This window comes from Equus quagga, unplaced genomic scaffold, assembly GCF_021613505.1.
Source record: "Equus quagga isolate Etosha38 unplaced genomic scaffold, UCLA_HA_Equagga_1.0 HiC_scaffold_70_RagTag, whole genome shotgun sequence".
NCBI classification, from domain to species: Eukaryota; Metazoa; Chordata; class Mammalia; order Perissodactyla; family Equidae; genus Equus; species Equus quagga.
In genome coordinates, this window is record NW_025794435.1 from 63,639 (window position 1) to 82,456 (window position 18,818).

Here is an 18,818-nt window from a genome sequence, read left to right on the forward strand (position 1 = left end):
GAGGAAGATCATTGCTGAGCTAACATCTGTGCCAGTCTTCCTCTATTTTGCATGTGGGATGCCGCCACAGCATGGCTTGATGAGCAGTGTGCAGTTCCACACCTGGGATCCAAATCAGCAAGCCATGGGCCGCCAAAGCAGAGCGCAGGAACTTAATCACTATGCCACTGGGCCGGACCCCAGAGAGGATTTTTAAAGCCTTCATAGCAAAGTTGTGGTATATCAGACCATATAAAAAGGTGGATCAAAGGTTCAGAATTCTCAAGTCATTTGCATGTAGTTTTTCTTCTAAAACTCAGCTGTAGGGCATGGATAGGTAGTAAAAGTCCCTGAGATTTGAGACTTTTCCTAAATTCTTTCTATGACATTCCATGAATATTATACACTTTATCTCTGAATTCACAAAGAATCAGTTGGTTTTGGGCAACCGATGTTCATAACACTCCACCATGAAGGAGCCATAGTATGGTTTAGAACAAGGACCAGTGATTCAGAAATCACGTATTTATCTAAGTTAAAGTAATTCGTACAATAACAAAAACCTACCCATGAGGTTGTACCAATGTCAGAGAACAAACATTTCATCCCTGTTTCAAAGCACTTTCAGACATTATCTTAATCCTTACAGTACCTCTCTGAGGTATGTAGGTGGCAAGTCATACCAAGATAAAAATTCAAAATGCAGAATAAATTGAGCGCTACTTAGGGAATGAAAGAGCTCCTAGTTGATGATGCTTTGCTGTTTTTCTGCCTTTGTTGGAAGATTCATCAGTGATTTCTCTTTATCCTATTTTGCACATCGGGCCAGCCTCACAGCATACTTGATCAACGGCTCCCATGATCTGTAAGAGAGCCACTGTTTCCACAGCCCTCTACTCTCAGCAGCCTTGGCTGGAGACGACTGAGGGACACAACAGGCTGTGCTTTCGCAGCCAGGTGGGGGCATTCTGCGCCTGTCTCCAGACGATTTCCCCAGGCTTTGTCAGGCTACTAATATGGCTGTGTCTATGATGAAAAGTGAAAAATCAAGTATCAAATAGACAGCTATTAAAGAAGAGAGACAATATATTTGGATGATTAACTGATTTTACTTGGTTGTCACACAAAAGTTGGCATTAATCTTCAACATCTGCTGACTCTCACATCAACTGACTGCAGTGGCTAATGTTCAATGGGGTCATTAAAACTAGTATATCTACTGGAGATGGGAAAGCACCGAGGAGAGGAGTGATTTTCCTTTTGTGATTCATTGGTAATTTAAACTGTTCCTGGCTGAGAGGAAGGTAGCCACAGATAAGCATTCTGACTAATACTGGCTTGTAGTCTTGGCTTGTAGAATCTGCCTATACTTCTCTGTAATGTGAGGCTGAAGGATGTTTTATTCATGCCATTTTTTTCTTTTTGTTTGGAGAGGAAAATTGGTCCTGAGCTAGTGTCTGTTACTGATCTTCCTCTTTTTTTTTCTTTTTCTCTCCAAAGCCCCAGTACATAGTTGTGTATCCTACTGGTAGGTCAGTCTAGCTCTTCCATGTCGGACACTGCCACAGCACGGGTTGATGAGCCGGCTTGATAAGTGGTGTGTAGGTCCACACCCAGGATCTGAATCTGCAAACCCCGGGCTGCTGAAGAGGAGGGCTCGAACTTAACCACTTGGCCCCTATTCACACTTTTTTATGAAAACTGGGAGCATTGAGACATGATCCCATCCCTTAGTAAGTTTTTCTAAAGGTGCTTTAAAAATATTTCTAGGATTTTGTGCTCACTTGGCGGGGGAGGGGGTGGGGAGCACTTTTCAATTCACTTTGAGGTCGACTTCAAATAGGAACACAAGGGTTTTGTTTGTTTTGCTGTTAATTTTGTTTATTGCCTCATGAAGGTAAACCTTATGGCTTTAACCAATCCCCAGCGGGTTCAGCAACAGAGCTGGATTAAACAGCTCTGGAAGATGGCCTCCCATTGGAACTGTAAATCTATGTTAATTTTTCTAAACTAATTCCAAGCTTCTGAAGCTCAGATGAGGAAAGGCTTTTGGATAAAAATCCAATGCTAATCACTTTCTTTGGTGGGAATAGAGCTCAATAGAGCTGTTGAACTGGTTCAAAATGTGCCTTTATTCAGGATAGGGAAAGCTCTATCTGGAAAGAGTTCCAGATAATCCAACCCTTCCGGAAGGGCAGGTTGCTCTTATTGTATATGGTCTGAGGCTGTCTGTTCACATAAGCAAGTGCTAATGGCTTGGAATCCCCCACATCATTTGTGTTATACAAATGCAAACATCAGCATTATTATTGTTATTTATGTTATATATCTAGGCTTCTTGCATTAACATAAAGTGAACTGGTTTCAGGCAGAGCTGATTGCTGATAATGATCCATCCCTGCCCCCACCTTACCAACGCCCCCCACCACCCCAAATGCCCAAATGTCAATTTTCTGGAAAAAACTTGAATCATCAAATTAACCCCTGGTTAATTTCTAGTCCTCTAGAAAAATCCCAACATTTTAAGGAGGCAGAAGGTGTAATATCAAACAGGAGATGAGTTCTGGATTTTGATAACGGTAGGTTTGACTCTGATTATAGTTAGATAAGCTTCTACATAAGACCTTAGGTAAGTTTCTTAGCTCTTTTTACCTCAGTTTCAATTTCTGTAAAATGTGAATCATAATAACTTCTACATGATTGGGTGGTTTTGATGACTGATTCAGATAAGAGCTATGAAGTGCTCAGTCCATATTTACTGTTGAAAAAATAGTTGCCTTTATTAACATTGGAGCATAAAGAAAATAACTTTTATGAGTATATCCTGAATCTGGGTAAAAAGTGACTTATGGTTTAGAACTGAAAACATTTTGAAACAAGAGATATATACTTATATTTATCAATTTATATATCATTTTCTTTCAGATGGTATATAAATCTGAAAAAACAGGAGGACGAGATCTCACCAAGCCCGGTCTTGGATTGTGGACAGTTTTCCCAGGTTGGAGTCTTGCTTCTAGAGTGCAGGCATGCAGTATAGCTGTCAAATGTTCTGTTTTCAGTTTGTTGTTCAAACACAAAGTTATTTAAAGTACACACAGCATCCTACGAGACGAATCAATTTTTCCTCCAGCACCATCTCAGCGATCAGCTAATTAGAAATTCCATTTTTAAATGTTAAACCTTAGGATATAGAATATTTCAGCATGTTTTTAAGGCTGTATTTACCACAAAATAGAAACCTGATATCCTGGAGAAATACTCACTATTCATCTATGCTCACTCTCTGGCACAGCCAACTTTGCATATGGGTGGGCCGTGTGAGTCAGCCAAATCTGAAATTTGATAAACTCTTACCTCCTGTTTTTACACCATAACTGACACAGTCAGTGACTATATGTATCATATTAAAAACACATGTACTCTAACTACACAGTCATTACCTCTTGTTATTGATTTTTATCAACAAATGACAAGCAACATGGTTAGTTACTATAAAATGCTAACTGTTTCTTCTTCCTTCATTCTTCTCTAACTGTCGCGGACTCTCTTAGTGGTTTGTTTACAATCATATTTGACTCCCTTTCCCTACTATAAGGTTATGGAAATAGGGTGATTTGATTTAACAAAACTGATTATTGTAAGACAGCAATTAATTCTGACTGCTTAACTTGAACATTTATACATATTAGTTTTCTGAGTAAATAAGTAAAATGCCTTGTTAAACTTCCTTTCTGCCAAAAACCTACTACCATCTGTGTTCTGCATGGCAGCACTTTCTTATTTAATACATATGTCCCCCTTTTTTTGGAAGCATGTTAAAAGCTTTAATATGACATGAAACAGAAATAAAATAGTGAAAACACATTGTGTTTCAAGCATGAATGCGAAATTCAGATTTGTGACATTCAGAGACTTTGGGATTTCATGTGCCATCCATTAATTTGATGGCAATTCCATGAGTCCTCAATGTTAGAAAAAAATTTTAGTTGTAACGTGTATGCAATTTAGGAGTTGGGAGAGTTATTTTATTGTCTCAAAGACAGTTAAAGACCTAGTATTTGAAATAGGTTGAATTTCATCAAATGGTCTGAAAACCTCTAGTTAGATAAGACAACATCACGAAAAGCAAGGCAATAGAATGCAAACAGTTTTGGCCTGAATGCTAGGAGGTACCAAATCTGGTCCCAGCGCTTCACTGACTGTACAGCGTTGCACACAGTGTCTGCTTTCTTACCTGTAAAAAAGCAGTTTGTGTTAGATCAATAATGATCACCTATAAATCCATCACCCAAATACAACCACTGCTCGCATTTTTAATGGCAGTAAGACCTTCCAACTTTTCAAATACTGTATCACTAGCACTGTTGCAATCTCATTACAAATGCTTTGTCCAGATTATTTTAAATGACTACGTAAGATTCTACCTTACACAGATATGCCATTATTTATTTAACCATTCTCTCTTCTTGGTCATTTAGATTATCTACAAATATATTTTAGTATTCCTGTAGAGACCCACAAGTCGTCTCTCACTCACACTTAGAGTGAAGGAATAGAGTTTATGGAAGCTGACCATCAGTGGCTCTACACAACAGAACTAAAAATACTGAACATCTGGTTCATGACTTGCCCAGTGCTTCTCTCCAGTTATAGATTAGTAAGCACCGTATTTATTTGTGATAGATACATCATCTGAGGTAGCTCGTGTCTTTTGTGCACTGGAGCAAGATCAGCCCAACCCCAAGGCCTGGTGACCAGAGCTCACATTCCCAGTGCCTGTGGATGGCTCATTTATTTAGCTTGTCTACCTTATCTTCTTATTTTTCTTCAAAATGGTGACAGTGATAATATTTCCATTTTCTCCTGCCTTAGCATTCCTTGTATATATCAAATAATTTTTTTGCATAATTCTTCCATATAAATATTGTCAATATGCATTGCTGATTATTTAAAGGCGACAGTCGTAACTCTGACATCAAACATCATCTAAAGGAAAATAAAATAAACTATGAAGTCAAGGAATTTGCCATCAAAACAATGCACTCTAAGATGCACAGCACCTGGCATGAACACAGAAGGTGCTCCATAAATACTTGCTGAATGAATGACAAAATCCAAAGGAAATTATCCCTCAAGAAAAATGAATGACTACTTCTGATATTACTATAGCTACCTCTTAATATGCCAGCTTTTAGGACATTGGTTTAAAAACCTGAAGCTGTGTGTTTTTCAGATTATTATTGTCTCTGGGCAAACCGAAGACAGGCTGTTTTAGGTTGATAGCAGTACCTCCTAATAAATTCAGACAAAATACTGGAAATGGGCAGTTATTGGGGAAAGGGAATGTGAAGCATGAAGTTGAGTGTCGTGACTAAAAAATAAGTAGCCAGACTTTTCACTTACCCATTGAATTGCACTTAAATTATCTATTTGGACAAAAGTTTAAACCAGAGATGGGTGTGTTGGTGGTGAGGCGTAAATGCAGAAGTTTCTGCCTGAGAATTGATCAAAGGGAACCATCCCTCAGTCTTCCTGTCAAAGATGATGCAATAATTACCCTGAAAACCAGGCAGAGGAAAGAAAACCACATTGGTTTGCGAGATGGCCTTTGTGAGGATAAATTGCCCTTTTCATTTTAATTGTCTTTACCTGACACGAAACATTTTTCTTCCTACTTTGGCCACATACACCAACGAATAAGTGATAATCATTAGAACAAGCCTTCAAAGCAAACGGCTACCACAAAAAAATACTGGAGAAAAGAAATGAACTTTTTCTCTTAAGCAGAACTGCTGTCAACCTACATGCTTTGGCATCTTTCAGAGAGAGAGACAACATTTACATTTTTGACTGAAAAAAAACAAAACCACTTCTTTTGTAATCTTCCTTTCATTATCTTACCATCACTATCATCTTTTTGTGTCCGCTTTTTTAATCTTTTAAATCAAAACTTCGTTCAGTTCAATGGAGTTCTTCTAACTTAAATTTAATAAAATCTGTGGGATTGACTGGAGAGAAATACACCACAAAGTTTTATAGTGGTTGTTGCTATATGGCATTACAGAGTATTTATAATTTTCTTTCCGTGTATCGAGAAGATTATTGACGGGAGAGCAAGAAATCAGAGCTCCAGCCCTGGCATCACCACTTTTATTTGTGTGACTTTGGACAAATCAGTTAGCTTCTCTGTGCCTCAGTTTCCCTCTCTGTAAACTAAAGGGGCCAGCAAGGTGATCTCCGAGTTTACTTTCAACTTTAACATTTTGTGGGGCTAGCTGAAAAGAAGGGTTAGCTTGTTACAACCCTTATGGAGGACAATTTGGCAGTGTGTCTCAAAATTACAAATGCATTTAACTCCTGACCCAGTGATCTCTCTTCTGGAAATTCCTCCTATAGATATACTTGTACAGACGCAAAATGAGTTATTCAAGGTTATTCATTACAGAATAGCTTGTGCTAGCTAAAGGTTGGAAACAAGCTAAATGTTCACCAGCACCCTATGGTTCAGTAAATAATACACACGGCGGCATGGTAAACAGTTATAAACCCCTTTTAACATACATTTAAAATTTTTTTTGAACTACGTGTCAGGGACCTCCGTGCTGTAGGTACTCTGTGCCTGCTTCAGGTTAAATTGAAAAAAAAAAGAAGCAAAGCAAAGCAAACTATGATATTTAAAGAAACGATTAGGCAGGATAGCCCAGAAGATTTTAGGGATCTGGGTGAAGTCTGTAAGAATAACCCCTTAAAGGAAACACTCTCCGCCGATTCGGGCCCTGAAAAACCGGAATTGAAATGAAGGCAAGCCAAATTTGCAGCTGGCTTCCTTTGCCAAGAATGATCCACTAGGGCACCGCCTATTTGCAGGGTGCGGCCGTCTGAATCGGGGGCTGCCTCTGCAGAGCGTAATCGGAAAGGTTGAGGGCAGCTGCCCTTCTACGGTACGGCCTTCCTTGAGCTTATCATCTGGGTTACTGAGGTCCCCTAGCGGCTGGAAAAGGAGGCCCGAACTGTCCAAATTTGACAGTAAACGCAGAGACCACAAGAGGAGGAGGCTGGGAACCAAACCTATCTCCAATCCTTCATGGCCACGACCCCCACCCCACGCATCCCCGATATCAGTAGGAAGTTGTCGTGCATTCTGAAGTGGGTTCTGAAGACACAGGGGTATGGACTAGGAAGATGATATTAAGAATGTACAGGAAGAAATAAATCTCGAAGTCTTTTCAAAATTCTGTAAAAGAGGCCTATTTTCTTTAGATGCTACCGTTTCTACTGAAGAATTACCTGTAAGAAAGAGAGAGGATGTTTTTTAGAATTGGGAGCTGTCATTTTGGACAAGATATTTGAAACCCTACTGTCAATCTTCCATCCTAAGGGATCACATCCCTCTGACAGGAAATGCCTTCCATATTCCTCCTAAATATGCAAAAGCAAAACAAAACAAAACTTGAAAATTGTTTCTTCTGCTCCCTGAGACACAAGGGCCATTGTCTGTCTACCTTTGGCCCCACGGATCTCGACAGGACGTCCTGGAGCTGGAGCCCAGACGGGGAAAGGTGGGGTGAGGTGGGGGGTTGATTGACGCACGCGGCAAGCAGCCTAAAGGAACCTGGGGGTGGGGCAGGACTGCGTCCCAAGGCTTTGGTCCAGTCTCCTCTTGAGTTTTTACTTCTCAACACCTCATCACTTCACAACAGCAAAGAAATCACAAGCAAACAGTCAAACTTAATCGGAGTAAGCAATAAAGTGATAAGTTCTCGCTACATGCTCTCCTCCAAGCCCTTCGCCACGGCCCCCGGACTGACTCCTGGCCAGAGTCTGAGGCTCCCGCGCAGGAGCAGAGGTTCCCACAGCGAGCAAGAGGTCTAGGATGCCTTTGGGTCTGTGTGTCCGTGTGAAACGGGACTGTCTTCTCCGCGCCGAGCCCCTTTCCCTAATTTCTAGCCTTTTAGGTCAAGAAGACAGTGAACCCGGCTGGGCTGGACGACTGGCCCCGGGCGAGACCGAGCGGCAGAGACTCAGCTCGGGGGTGCCGTCAGGTGGGCTCCGGGCGCGGGGCGGCGGGGAGGGCACCCTCCCGGCGGACTTGACCGCCAAAGCCCCGGAGCCGGGGGGCGCGTGCGGCCCGCGCGGGGGCCGGAGGACTTGACAGATCGCAGGAAAAGAAAACAAAAAACAAAAACAAAACCTCTCGACTCCCCCACGTTTCTCCGCGAAGAAATCGTGGGTGGAGCCGAGACGGGGGCGATTAAGTAGAATTCCACGAGGCCGCCTCCGCCCGCCCACCCAGCGGCTCCGGAGCGCGGAGCGTCCCCGGGCCCCCGCCCCAGCCGGCTCCGGGCCGGGAGCGGAGGTCGAGGCGAAGCGAGCGCCTCCTTCCACCCGGGCTTCCCGAGTACTCGGATCTGCTCCTCCGTAGTAAACAAAGTGTCGCCGCCGCCTCCACGCTGGTTTGCCTCCTAGCAATCAAAACACTGAGAGGGCGAGAGACTCACAGAAACACTCGAGAAACACCAGAAAATAATAACAGAGATCCAAAAAAAAAAAGACAGTGAGTGTGTGAAAGAGAAAAACACCCCACTACCCCCCACCAACCCACTGCCGCCTCCCAGTGGAAAACCGGTCCCCGCCCCGGCGGGCGGCCACTGGCTGCTCGGGTCGCGGCGCCGCGCGCTCATTGGGCGCGCGAGCTGTCAGTCAGGGGCGGGCCGGCGCGCGCGCCGCCGCGGGCGGGGGGCGGTGGCAGATCCCGTAAGTCGGCCGGCCGCGTAGTCGCTGCAGCCGCAGCCGCCGCCGCCACATTCAACAGGCAGCAGCGCCGCGGTCGGGCCGCCGGGGAGAGCGAGCGGCCCGCGGCGTCCGTCCGTCCTTCCGTCCGCGGGCCCTGTCAGCAGGAGCGCGGCGCCCGCGCTGCCCGGGCCCGGCGACTCTGGCCTGCCGTCCCGTGCGTGCACCGAACCCGGAGGAGCCTCGATTTTGATGGACCCGCGAAGTTAAGTTCTGGGCTCGCGCTTCTACTCTGCCGCGCCTTCCTCCCGGTTTCTGTCCGCTCGCCGCGCCGACCTCGCCCCCCGAAATCTTGGACCGGCTCTTCGCGCCCCCTCCCCTTGGTCCCCGGGGCTGCGCTGTACCCCTTCTTGGCTCTCCCGCGGCTGGGGGAGGGGCGGGGGTCACCATGGCCGAAGCGCCCCAGGTGGTGGAGATCGACCCGGACTTCGAGCCGCTGCCCCGGCCGCGCTCGTGCACCTGGCCGCTGCCCAGGCCGGAGTTTAGCCAGTCCAACTCGGCCACCTCCAGCCCGGCGCCGTCGGGCGGCGCGGCCACGAACCCCGACGCCGCCGCGGGCCTGCCGTCGGCCTCGGCCGCTGCTGTCAACGCCGACTTCATGAGCAACCTGACCCTGCTGGAGGAGAGCGGGGACTTCCAGCAGGCGCCCGGCTCCGTGGCGGCGGCGGCAGCGGTGGCGGCGGCGGCGGCCGCAGCTGCCGCCACCGGGGGGGCTGTGCGGGGAGTTCCAGGGCCCGGAGGCGGGCTGCCTGCACCCGGCGCCGCCGCAGCCCCCGCCGCCCGGGCCGCTGTCGCAGCACCCGCCCGTGCCCCCCGCCGCCGCCGGGCCGCTCGCGGGGCAGGCGCGCAAGAGCAGCTCGTCCCGCCGCAACGCGTGGGGCAACCTGTCGTATGCGGACCTCATCACCAAGGCCATCGAGAGTTCGGCGGAGAAGCGGCTCACGCTGTCGCAGATTTACGAGTGGATGGTCAAGAGCGTGCCCTACTTCAAGGATAAGGGCGACAGCAACAGCTCGGCGGGCTGGAAGGTGAGTGGCCTCGGGGCGCACGGCCAGACCGGGAGAGTGTGCGGGACCCCTGGCCCCGCCTGAGGTCGCGGTGGGGCGGATGAGGGGGCGGCTGTGCAAGGTTGCTTGGCCTGAGAGAGTGGCGCACGCCGGCAGCGCGTGCAGGGGGCGGGCGAGAAGTCGCAAATGTGGGTGGTGGGCTTGCCTGGGAGCCGTCGGGGGACAAGAGTGTGTGCGTGCGCGCTCCAGGGAAAGTTGGAGCGCGACGGGGAAGGCTCGTTTGGGAACTAAGGGAGTAAGACAAAGTACGCCAAGAAGTGGACATCAGGGCGGGCAGAAAAGTTCGCCCGTGGAAGGAGAAGGGGGTTCCCTGGAAGCCGCTCCCCACGGCCCGCGCGGACTCCTGCCAGTGCTCCTTTTCCTCCAGGACTTCGGGGCTGAGGGCGGCTCCTCCGTCCCCGCGGCGCGCGTCCCCCCCAGCCGTGGCCGCGCCGCGGAGCCGTTTCCGCCGTGCTGGGTGGGGGAGGGCGCGGCGAGGGGCATCGGAGCCTCGCCGCCGGGGACCGGGCTGCAGGTGGAGGGGACAGGCAGGGCGCCAGCCGGCCCGTGGGGGCTGGGCGCGCAGTTTTGGGAGGCCGGTGTGCCTTTTGCTTTGTTTTGATTTTATCCGAAGTGACCTGGAACGCAGGGGCCCGGGCGCGCCGAGCCCGAGCTAGCGCATCCAACACGTGCGAAGGGGCGGCCACCGCCTGCGGAGCGCCGGCGCCCGGCGGCGCGGGGAGAGCTAAAGTTCAAGTGTGACCCTCGGCGTGGGCGTGGGCGGGAGCTGGCGACGACGAGGGAGGGGCCGCGGGCGCAGGAAGCGAGCGCCGTTAAAGGGCCAGCGCGTCCCGGCCGTGCGCTGCTGCGTGAGGCCAGCGCTTCTCTACGCAAGGAAGTGCCCCCAAACTTGGCCTTGCTCACTGTCCGAGGTTTTTACTTAAGCACGGAGAAGCTCCCCTGGGTGACCAGGGCTCGGGGTGTGTGTCCTCTCTTTCTCGCCTTGCCACCTCGGTGTTATTGAGCACAGAGGTACAGATCCGAGGGGTAAGGCAGGGGGCTTTGTGACAAGTGTTTTGGGGGAGTCGCAGTGGAAGTGCGCATCGAGAGGACCGGCAGGGACCTCTTGCCTCGGTGGAGGACTGTCGATGAGGCGCCTCTGGCTCCTTCTGTCTTGCAGAGAGAGACCAGGAGAGACTCCCTGTGAGGGCGGGCACATCCCTACCCCGAGGCAGAGAAGGCCCTCGGGAGGACGGGCTCTGGGGAGGCTTATTCGGGGTCCCTTCGCCCTGCGGCCTCCTGAAGCTGACAGTTTCTTACTGTCACAGGTGGAGGGATCTGTGTGAAGGTTCTCTAGTTGAGCCATTCCTTCCTCACCCGTCATCTTGCCTGTAGAGCATAATAAAGATTTATCTTTGTTGCGGAATTGTTATACTAGGGTTGTTTTACATATACTGCCATTCCTGTGGTTAATGTGTGTCAAAAAGGTTAAGTTACTCAGATCGTATTGAAGTTCCTGGAGAAGGAGCCAGGATTTTATTTTTTCCAAAGTGTGTTTTAGAGTAAAAGTATCACTTCTAGACTCATTACCAGGCATTACATGCAGTTTTACGAAGTGTTTCGAAAGGTAAAGTGCCTCCTTACTTAAAGCTCGGTGTGTATTCTTGTAAGTCACAAAATCAGGATTGTCTGCCAAAATCCAATTTGACTGAACATTTAATTTAAGTACTTGACTTACTTGCTCATCTGTCAGTCCTACTTGAGCTCTCATAAGCATTTGCCATTAAAAAAACCCTTTTTTTTTTTTGGGCATTCAAAGTACAGTGTGTACTTACACCATTCTTTTACGTCCTTGGAAATGGATCCAGCCTACTTCAGCTTGCTGGAGTGCCTTTCTTTAAAGATAGAGAAAGGCAAAGTTTGGGGATTATTTTTGGTTTTGCCTCTCAAATGGCCTTGAATCAGGTTATTCTTAAAGTAGGAATGTAACTTGCACTTTAAAGATTTAATGTTTTTTAAAAAAATGGATTCTAAGGCCAAATCATCCTCCCAACCATTTTTATTGGGTTCTTACTCGTTCTGATTTTTTTCTCCCCAAATGCAATTATAATTTTGTTTTTTAAAATTTACTTACCAGAGCTAGAAGGTCTAGTAAGTGTTAGTAAGGATTATCTGTTCAGAATTGGAGGCCCAGTGGCAGCTGCCAGTGGAAACCTAGGGGGGCTTTGGGAGGGAGCAGGCTGCCATTCTCCAGTGGGTAAATGTTTCAGGTGTGATCAGAGTCGGTTGCTGCAAGTCACATTCCAGCAAGTGCATTTTCACTTTGAGTAAAAGGGTATTTTAAGAAGAAAAGAAACAACCTGAAGTGTTCTAACTCATAACTAGTCTTCTGATTAGCGATTTCATAAAAATGAGTTACTTGTTAAAACCGAGTTTCATTCTCAGGTCTGAAAGACTCCACTGTTTGAAAGATTCATAAAAGGGAGAAATTTTACTGTGACTCTGAGCTTAAAAAAATCCAATTCTAAAATGCAAATCAACCCAAACTTAACTGTTTTAGTACTGAGCAGAGGCTGCTTTGGAATGAAATATTTCCTATGATTTACTACTACTGAGAATTGACTGAATCTTTAATTAAATGTAGTTTCTTGTGCTTTACTTCCTGGGGCCTGCTTGAGAGTTTGAAAGTTATTTGCATAGGACAAAATAGTTGGAAAGCTGTTAAAGAGTTCAAAAACGGCTAGTTCCTTAAATACTGGTTATATTTGCATAATATGCATCTTTTATTTGTAGGGATAGTACGTTAAATCTGCTTCACACTTGTTTTAATATTGGCTAGAACTGTCATAAGGTTACACACAAAGCAGAAGCTACGACTTTTTGGAAAACCCGGGATCTTTTAAACCATGTACAGTGTTTATAAATAGTGAAACTTCATTTCCATGACCTGTTTTATTCACAGAGAAAGCTTTCTAGAGCTTGGGAATTAGTATTGTGAGCTCTGGCTGTGTTTTTTTTTTAATGGCAGTTTTGAGTTGACTTGTTTTTTTTTGTTTTGATATTATAATTTGGAAGACAAGTTAAAAGAATGCTTCAACAGTAAGACAATACTTGTTAAATGTTTAAATTGTTTTATTGTGAGAGCTTACACATTATTTTAGAATGAAGTTTCTTTAATTTGGTTTATGAGCTGACAGTGCATTTTCTGGTATTTTGAAATTCACGTCTATTCTGTAATATGGGTTTTTAACCTGAAGGTGAGTAATTTGGCCACAGAGATCCCATGGCAGGAAGATGGCTGCTTTCTTGCTACAGTCACTTTTGACTTAAAGAATCCTGGTGAAGCCAACTTCTAGTTTGTTGTTGAATTTACCTTAAAGAAAACCTTTTTTCATAGTCGGGGGAAAATTTCAGTATATGTGTTTGAAGAGAGCATGAAGAAAGAAAATGGGTAAGAGGCTTATGCAGTCCAAGTATCTTATTTGCTAAAGGCTGAAAGTTATGTGAGACTGATGTGAACATGTCTTATGATGAAATATTTTGCTCTGAAATTCCAAAATAGATGTCAGATATGAGTACCTTAATTGCGACTCCTAAGAACTTTATTTTTATTCTACCTATGTTTTTGTGGCAAATCCTTGGGGAGATGTGGCCGGAGGGGTCCCCTCTATTTTTGAATGATACGATGATACTCAGCTATTTTTTTTTTAAGTGGCAAATATTTGAATACTGGAAAGAAGATATTTTTAATTCTCATGTAAACTTTGAAAAAGGTTGAAGTTTGTTGACATTCTCCCCCTCCCTCCTTCCCCCCCCAAATTACTGAAAGGCTGTCAATCACATTGCCCGCGGACAGAAATATTGCTCGATACCCTGCACTGCACAGGGAATCTTTGAAGTGGACATTTGAAATGAGGATGAGGGGAAAGAATACTCACTGGTTAGTTAGAATCCTTAATAGGCTGGAAACTTTTTGCCTGTCTTTGTGCTCTAATCTTCCTTCATCCAAGCTCCTAAACTGCAATTCTGTATGACTTTCTAGGAGAGCAGCTGCCTGTATTTGCCTAGAATTTCTTTGGGGAGCCTGAACTGTTTGCGTTTTTCTGGAACACTCTGCCCTTGGAAACTACCCAGTACCCTGGCATCATGGGAATTTACTCGGTCAGTTTTTGTGTGTGTGTGCGTGCTGTAACTTTGGGGCTTCCTGGAGTACTCTTGGAAAGGCAGTATAAACCCCATGGTGATTGGAGAGGGCAAAGGAGTTTGCCGTCGTAGGGAGCATGGAGTGAGCAGAGTGGATTCAGCCCTGCTTCTCTACCGTTCAAGATTTACCCTGGGCTTCATAGGAACAACTTGCAGAGACTTGCCTAGCCCCCCCGGGGCCTCCCTTGGGTCAGATAACTACCCTTTTTTGGTGCATACAAAATTGTGAAGTTGATGTGGTTGTTTCTCAGTGGTGAAACAGAGAGGACCAGATGAACTTGGAAAAATGTTTACTTTCCGTGTCTAAGAGATAAAGGTTTGTATTCCAATGGATATGCTGTATACAAATGTGCTAAAGCATGGAAGAATTCAGCCTTTTTGCTAATTCCTGATTAGGGCCAATAAAACTCAAGTCAGTGGCACAGAAGTTTTTTGCGGCGAATTACTGCTTCTTATGTGTGGTCATCTAAGGAACGTATGAAACATGAAAATACATTTTTGTATACTGGTGATTTTATATGGTTAAACCTTTTTAAAGGTCCCGTTCCCCCCCCCCCCCCACATGGCATCCCACTTTGCTCAGTCTACCTGTGGTTTATCACCTAGTGGATTAAGCAGTGTGAGTACTGAGTTTGGGCTGAGTTATTCTCACCACTTGGAAGACATTTGGGCCACCTTCGTCCCCCCCCCCTTTTCATCCTCATATAGCTTTTGATATAAGCTGAAAAAGAAAAGCAAACCTTTAGATTAGAAATAAATTAGAAAGCTAAATTTACAGTCCCTCTTCAGTTTATTATTTAGTGAATTTTCACCTTCATGCATTGCTTAAATAAGGACGTAAATTTGACGTGTGTCCTTTATTTCAGGCCATATATATTACAGAAAAATAGTGAGACAGGGCTGTGTGATGAGTTTCTGTAGCCCCCAGCTTTGGATTTCTCATGAGTGTTGAAGGTGCACTCTTTATGGTCAGTATCTCACTAAGGCTGGCAAGGGTGTCTCAGTTCTTCGTTTTTCTCAGCTGTGCATTGAGCACCCCCTCTGTAGATATCCTTTCTTATTTGGACTCTCTTACATTGTATTATCCTGATGCTCCTCCCTATTCTGGCTTTTCCTCCAGTTGGTTCACTCATTGTTTTTCCTTCTCTTCTCAGTTGTAAGTATACTTCGGGACTAGTTGTGGACTTTCTATCTGGTTCTTTCCTATGTGGCTTACCCCCCTCCATTCTATGTCTCTAGTTACCTAAAGGCCATAAATGTCCCACTTTCACCTCAAATTCAACATGTCTAAACCCAGGCACGCTGTATTTCCTCTTACTCTTAGATGAGGTTCCCATCTCAAGTTCCCCAATTTGGTTAGTGGTCTAGTTAGCCCTTCCCTCATTTTTCAGACCTGGCTGTCATCTTCAGCACTTTCTTCTCGTGGCATTTAGTGTCCCAAGTCCACTAACTCTGCTTTCTCAGAGTCTCTTGAGACTTTCACTTCCCAGCCTCTAACCATGCCCCTAGGTTAGCTCTTTTTTGAGGTCTAGACCATCATGTCCCCAGGACTTGGGTCATCCTTTGCCTCTACTGGAAATTCTGCAAATTTTGCTTAGTCTGCAAGGCTCAAGTCACTTCCACCAACTTGCAGTCTCGGCTCATGCCTTCTCGGTGTGAGTGCCTGGTAATCTAATTCGTGCTGCTGTGTAGTACAATTTAACTTTAAGGTCTGCATGTTTTAGTGTCTCAGTTATATTGTAAATATCTGGATGGGAAAACAATTGAAACATGGGTCTTTTATATTTCAGCTTCCTGTGTGTTCAAGGTGATCACAACCTGTATTATATGAGAATAATTCTATTAGTAGTATAACTAAAGAGCTATGATTATTTTATTTTCAGTTGGTCAGAGTATTTTCCCCATTTGTTAATGATTATTGAGTACAAGATGTTGTACCAGATGCATTTGAATGATAGAGAAATGATTCAAACGTGGGTCCTGTAGGGAGATTAGATGTGACGTGTAAATAACTGTGATACAATGGTAGAAAGGGTTAAGTGCCTTAGAGAAAAATGAGTTCTGTGTTGGCCATTGAGATGGGCCTTGAAAATGGGTTGTTATTCTCCCAAGATCTCATTATGAAATTTTTCGGATGTTCAGCCAAGTTGAAAGAATTCTACATTGAATATTCATATCCCTACCACCTAGTTTCTACTACTACCTTTTTTACACTTGCTTTTATCATATATCTGTCCATTGGCACATCCATCTTTCTATCCATCTTATTTTTTAAATTTACTTTTGAAATGATGGACTGGCATTCATAAAGGCATAAAAATAGGGGAAGCATCAGTTTCTCTGAGTGATGGATATCCCATGAAATACACACAGAAAGTTTGAGAAGTATAGGTAGGAGAGTCTCTATTGTCAGATTGAACTTGGACTTTATATAGATTACGAAAATAATATTGTGTTATAGACAAAATTTTTTTGTGAAATTTCATCTTTATCTTTATAAGAAATTATGAAAATAGGATTGCATTTGTTGTTGTTGTTGTTTTTTAAAGACTTTATTTTTCCTTTTTCTTCCCGAAGCCCCCTGGTACATAGTTGTATATTTTTAGTTGTGGGTCCTTCTAGTTGTGGCATGTGGGATGCCACCTCAGCATGGCCTGATGAGCGGTGCTGTGTCCTCGCCTAGGATCCAAACCGGCAAAACCCTAGGCCGCCGAAGCAGAGCGCATGCACTTAACCACTTGGCCACGGGGCTCGCCCCAACTGCATTTGATTTAAAACTGACATACAGAATTTGGTAATATGTGGAACAGATTATGTAATTGACTTAATATGAATAGTAGGCATTTACAAAATATTTAGCTTTTTCCTTGGTCTGTTCTTTAAAATTAGCTTTCATGCTCAGTGTCCTGGGAGCAGAGAGATTCAAAGAAAGATAACTATTGAATATAATTCTTGTTTTTTTTTTTTTTAAAAATTGGAAATTCTGAAGTTGAAGTTAGCCACCTCAGAATATGCTTAGGCTAATTGTGAGGGAAAGTTATGTTGGCTTAAAAAGATGCTTTAAAATTTAAATGTCAGTTCTAATACTGCATTAGCTAAATATTAGATATCCTTGATAACTTTCTCACTGTAATATATCTTTATCCACTAACCTAAGTACAGGAATGAAGAAGGTTATAATGAGATGCTTCAGCGGATCCAGAGGAGGTTAAATTTGGGTAGGCTAACCCCAAAATTGATGGCAAACAGACAGACAAAGCTGAATGTATTCAGAATACTTGGAGTGAGTCTGACTAGCTTATGGTGAACTAAAAGGTTTATGCAATAAAAACTGTTGTGGCATATCAAAAGTCACAAATACAGATTTATTAAAACTTATTAGCCATTTAGAAATAACAAGTGTTGAAATGTAGAAAGCTATTTTCGTATTATGTTTATACCTATAGTAGCAGATAGTGTTTGTTTAAAAGATACCCTGCTGGGGAGTGGGAGACAGTGAAACAAACATAGACTGGATAGCTCACTACTGTTAGGTTGTATTAAATGTGTAAGTTACCCTCCAGGTGGACAAAATAGCTTTCACAGTACACCAGGATACCTACACTTGGCGTGCTTCCTAAGATGTCAGGGTGAATCAGTCAGAAGCAACTAGGAAACCGTATGGAATTGGCCAATCTAATTTTTCCCACTATTAATGTTTGTAGATCGAGTCAGTTCGAAATTGCAGCTCATCTTTGGTCTTTTCATTGGGTAAGTAGAGAGTTGTGTAAAACATCCTCATGCTTCAACTTGTGTGTCTCACTTGGTTCCAATTTCGAAGGAGAGAAGTGTAGGTCTCATCTCCCTCTGGGAGGAGAGGTAGAAGTCAATTTGTAGATCTGTGGGAGGACAGGTCATTTCTTTCAAGGTAGCTTGTCCTATCTGACACTGTCACACGAGTTCTTTAATTCTTAGGGATGGTGGATGGCACATCTGTCTTCTCAGAAGAGGCTGCCACCTCTAAAGGGTATAACCCATTGGTCTACACTGCGGCACCTGTGACATGGACATGCTGTTATCTCCACCAGGCCCTGCTCTCCTCTCACACACCCTTGCCAGCTGCATACATGGAAATCCTGAGGCTGCCACCTTTTTGAATGTGGCTTGGTTCCAAATCTCTCTATGGGTCTTTGAGACCTAAAAAGAAAATCTTTTCCTGCCTTCATTAATTTTTCCCCCTAGGTGATATTTGCCTTAATCACAGCGTCTTAATTCTGTATGGCTTAAGTTACAGAACTGATGCTAATGCTAAGCCCCTGACGTTAACAGCTATGGATATGCTGCCCAACTCATCTAATTAAAGCAAAGCTGTGATGAGGGGGGGGGGGGGGCTTTTTCCATTTGTTTGATTAAGCATATTTCTTGGATGAACAGATTTTTCTCAATTGCTGTTTGTTGCACATCTGGAAAATGGGTCATGGTTTTGTGAATCTCAACTTTTGTTACATTAGAGATTTGATAAGCATCAGAATTAAGGAAAAATGTTTTTCTGTTTACAGCCATGATCCTGAAGTTGTTACAGAATTGCCTTTGCACTGCATGTGAGGGGTCTGCTGAGTTAAAAATTTGAAAGTAGCTAAAGGAACCTGGCATCAGGAAGGGGGAGGGGACCTCAGTGGGTGCATTTTGTAACTGCAGTAAAAAAATCTCAAAAGAGCATGATTAACCGGCTGAGTCTTTCTGGACTCTAGCCGAGAGAGAGGCCTAATGAGGAAAGGAGGAAGAGGAGAACCAGTTTGGATTGTGTGGGAAGATAAA

At 44.7% G+C, this 18,818-nt stretch overlaps 1 protein-coding gene across 2 annotated transcripts; it reads left to right on the forward strand.

Annotated features, from left to right (window-relative positions):
- Positions 1 to 8,717: 8,717 nt before the first annotated feature.
- Positions 8,718 to 17,743, forward strand: LOC124232521 (forkhead box protein O1-like). 2 transcript variants are annotated; one of them, XR_006886874.1, is made up of 3 exons: positions 8,718 to 9,800; positions 13,861 to 13,979; positions 17,726 to 17,743. XR_006886874.1 is itself a non-coding variant. In XM_046649482.1 (2 exons), exon 1 carries the CDS (start codon positions 9,161 to 9,163, stop codon positions 9,767 to 9,769), a length of 609 nt encoding a protein of 202 aa, XP_046505438.1. In that variant the 5' UTR covers positions 8,718 to 9,160; the 3' UTR covers positions 9,770 to 9,800; positions 13,861 to 14,358. The 2 variants fall into 2 exon arrangements, 1 of the variants encoding a protein (XP_046505438.1); XM_046649482.1 differs by lacking the exon at positions 17,726 to 17,743 and having other exon boundaries at positions 13,861 to 14,358.
- The last annotated feature ends 1,075 nt before the right edge of the window (positions 17,744 to 18,818 follow it).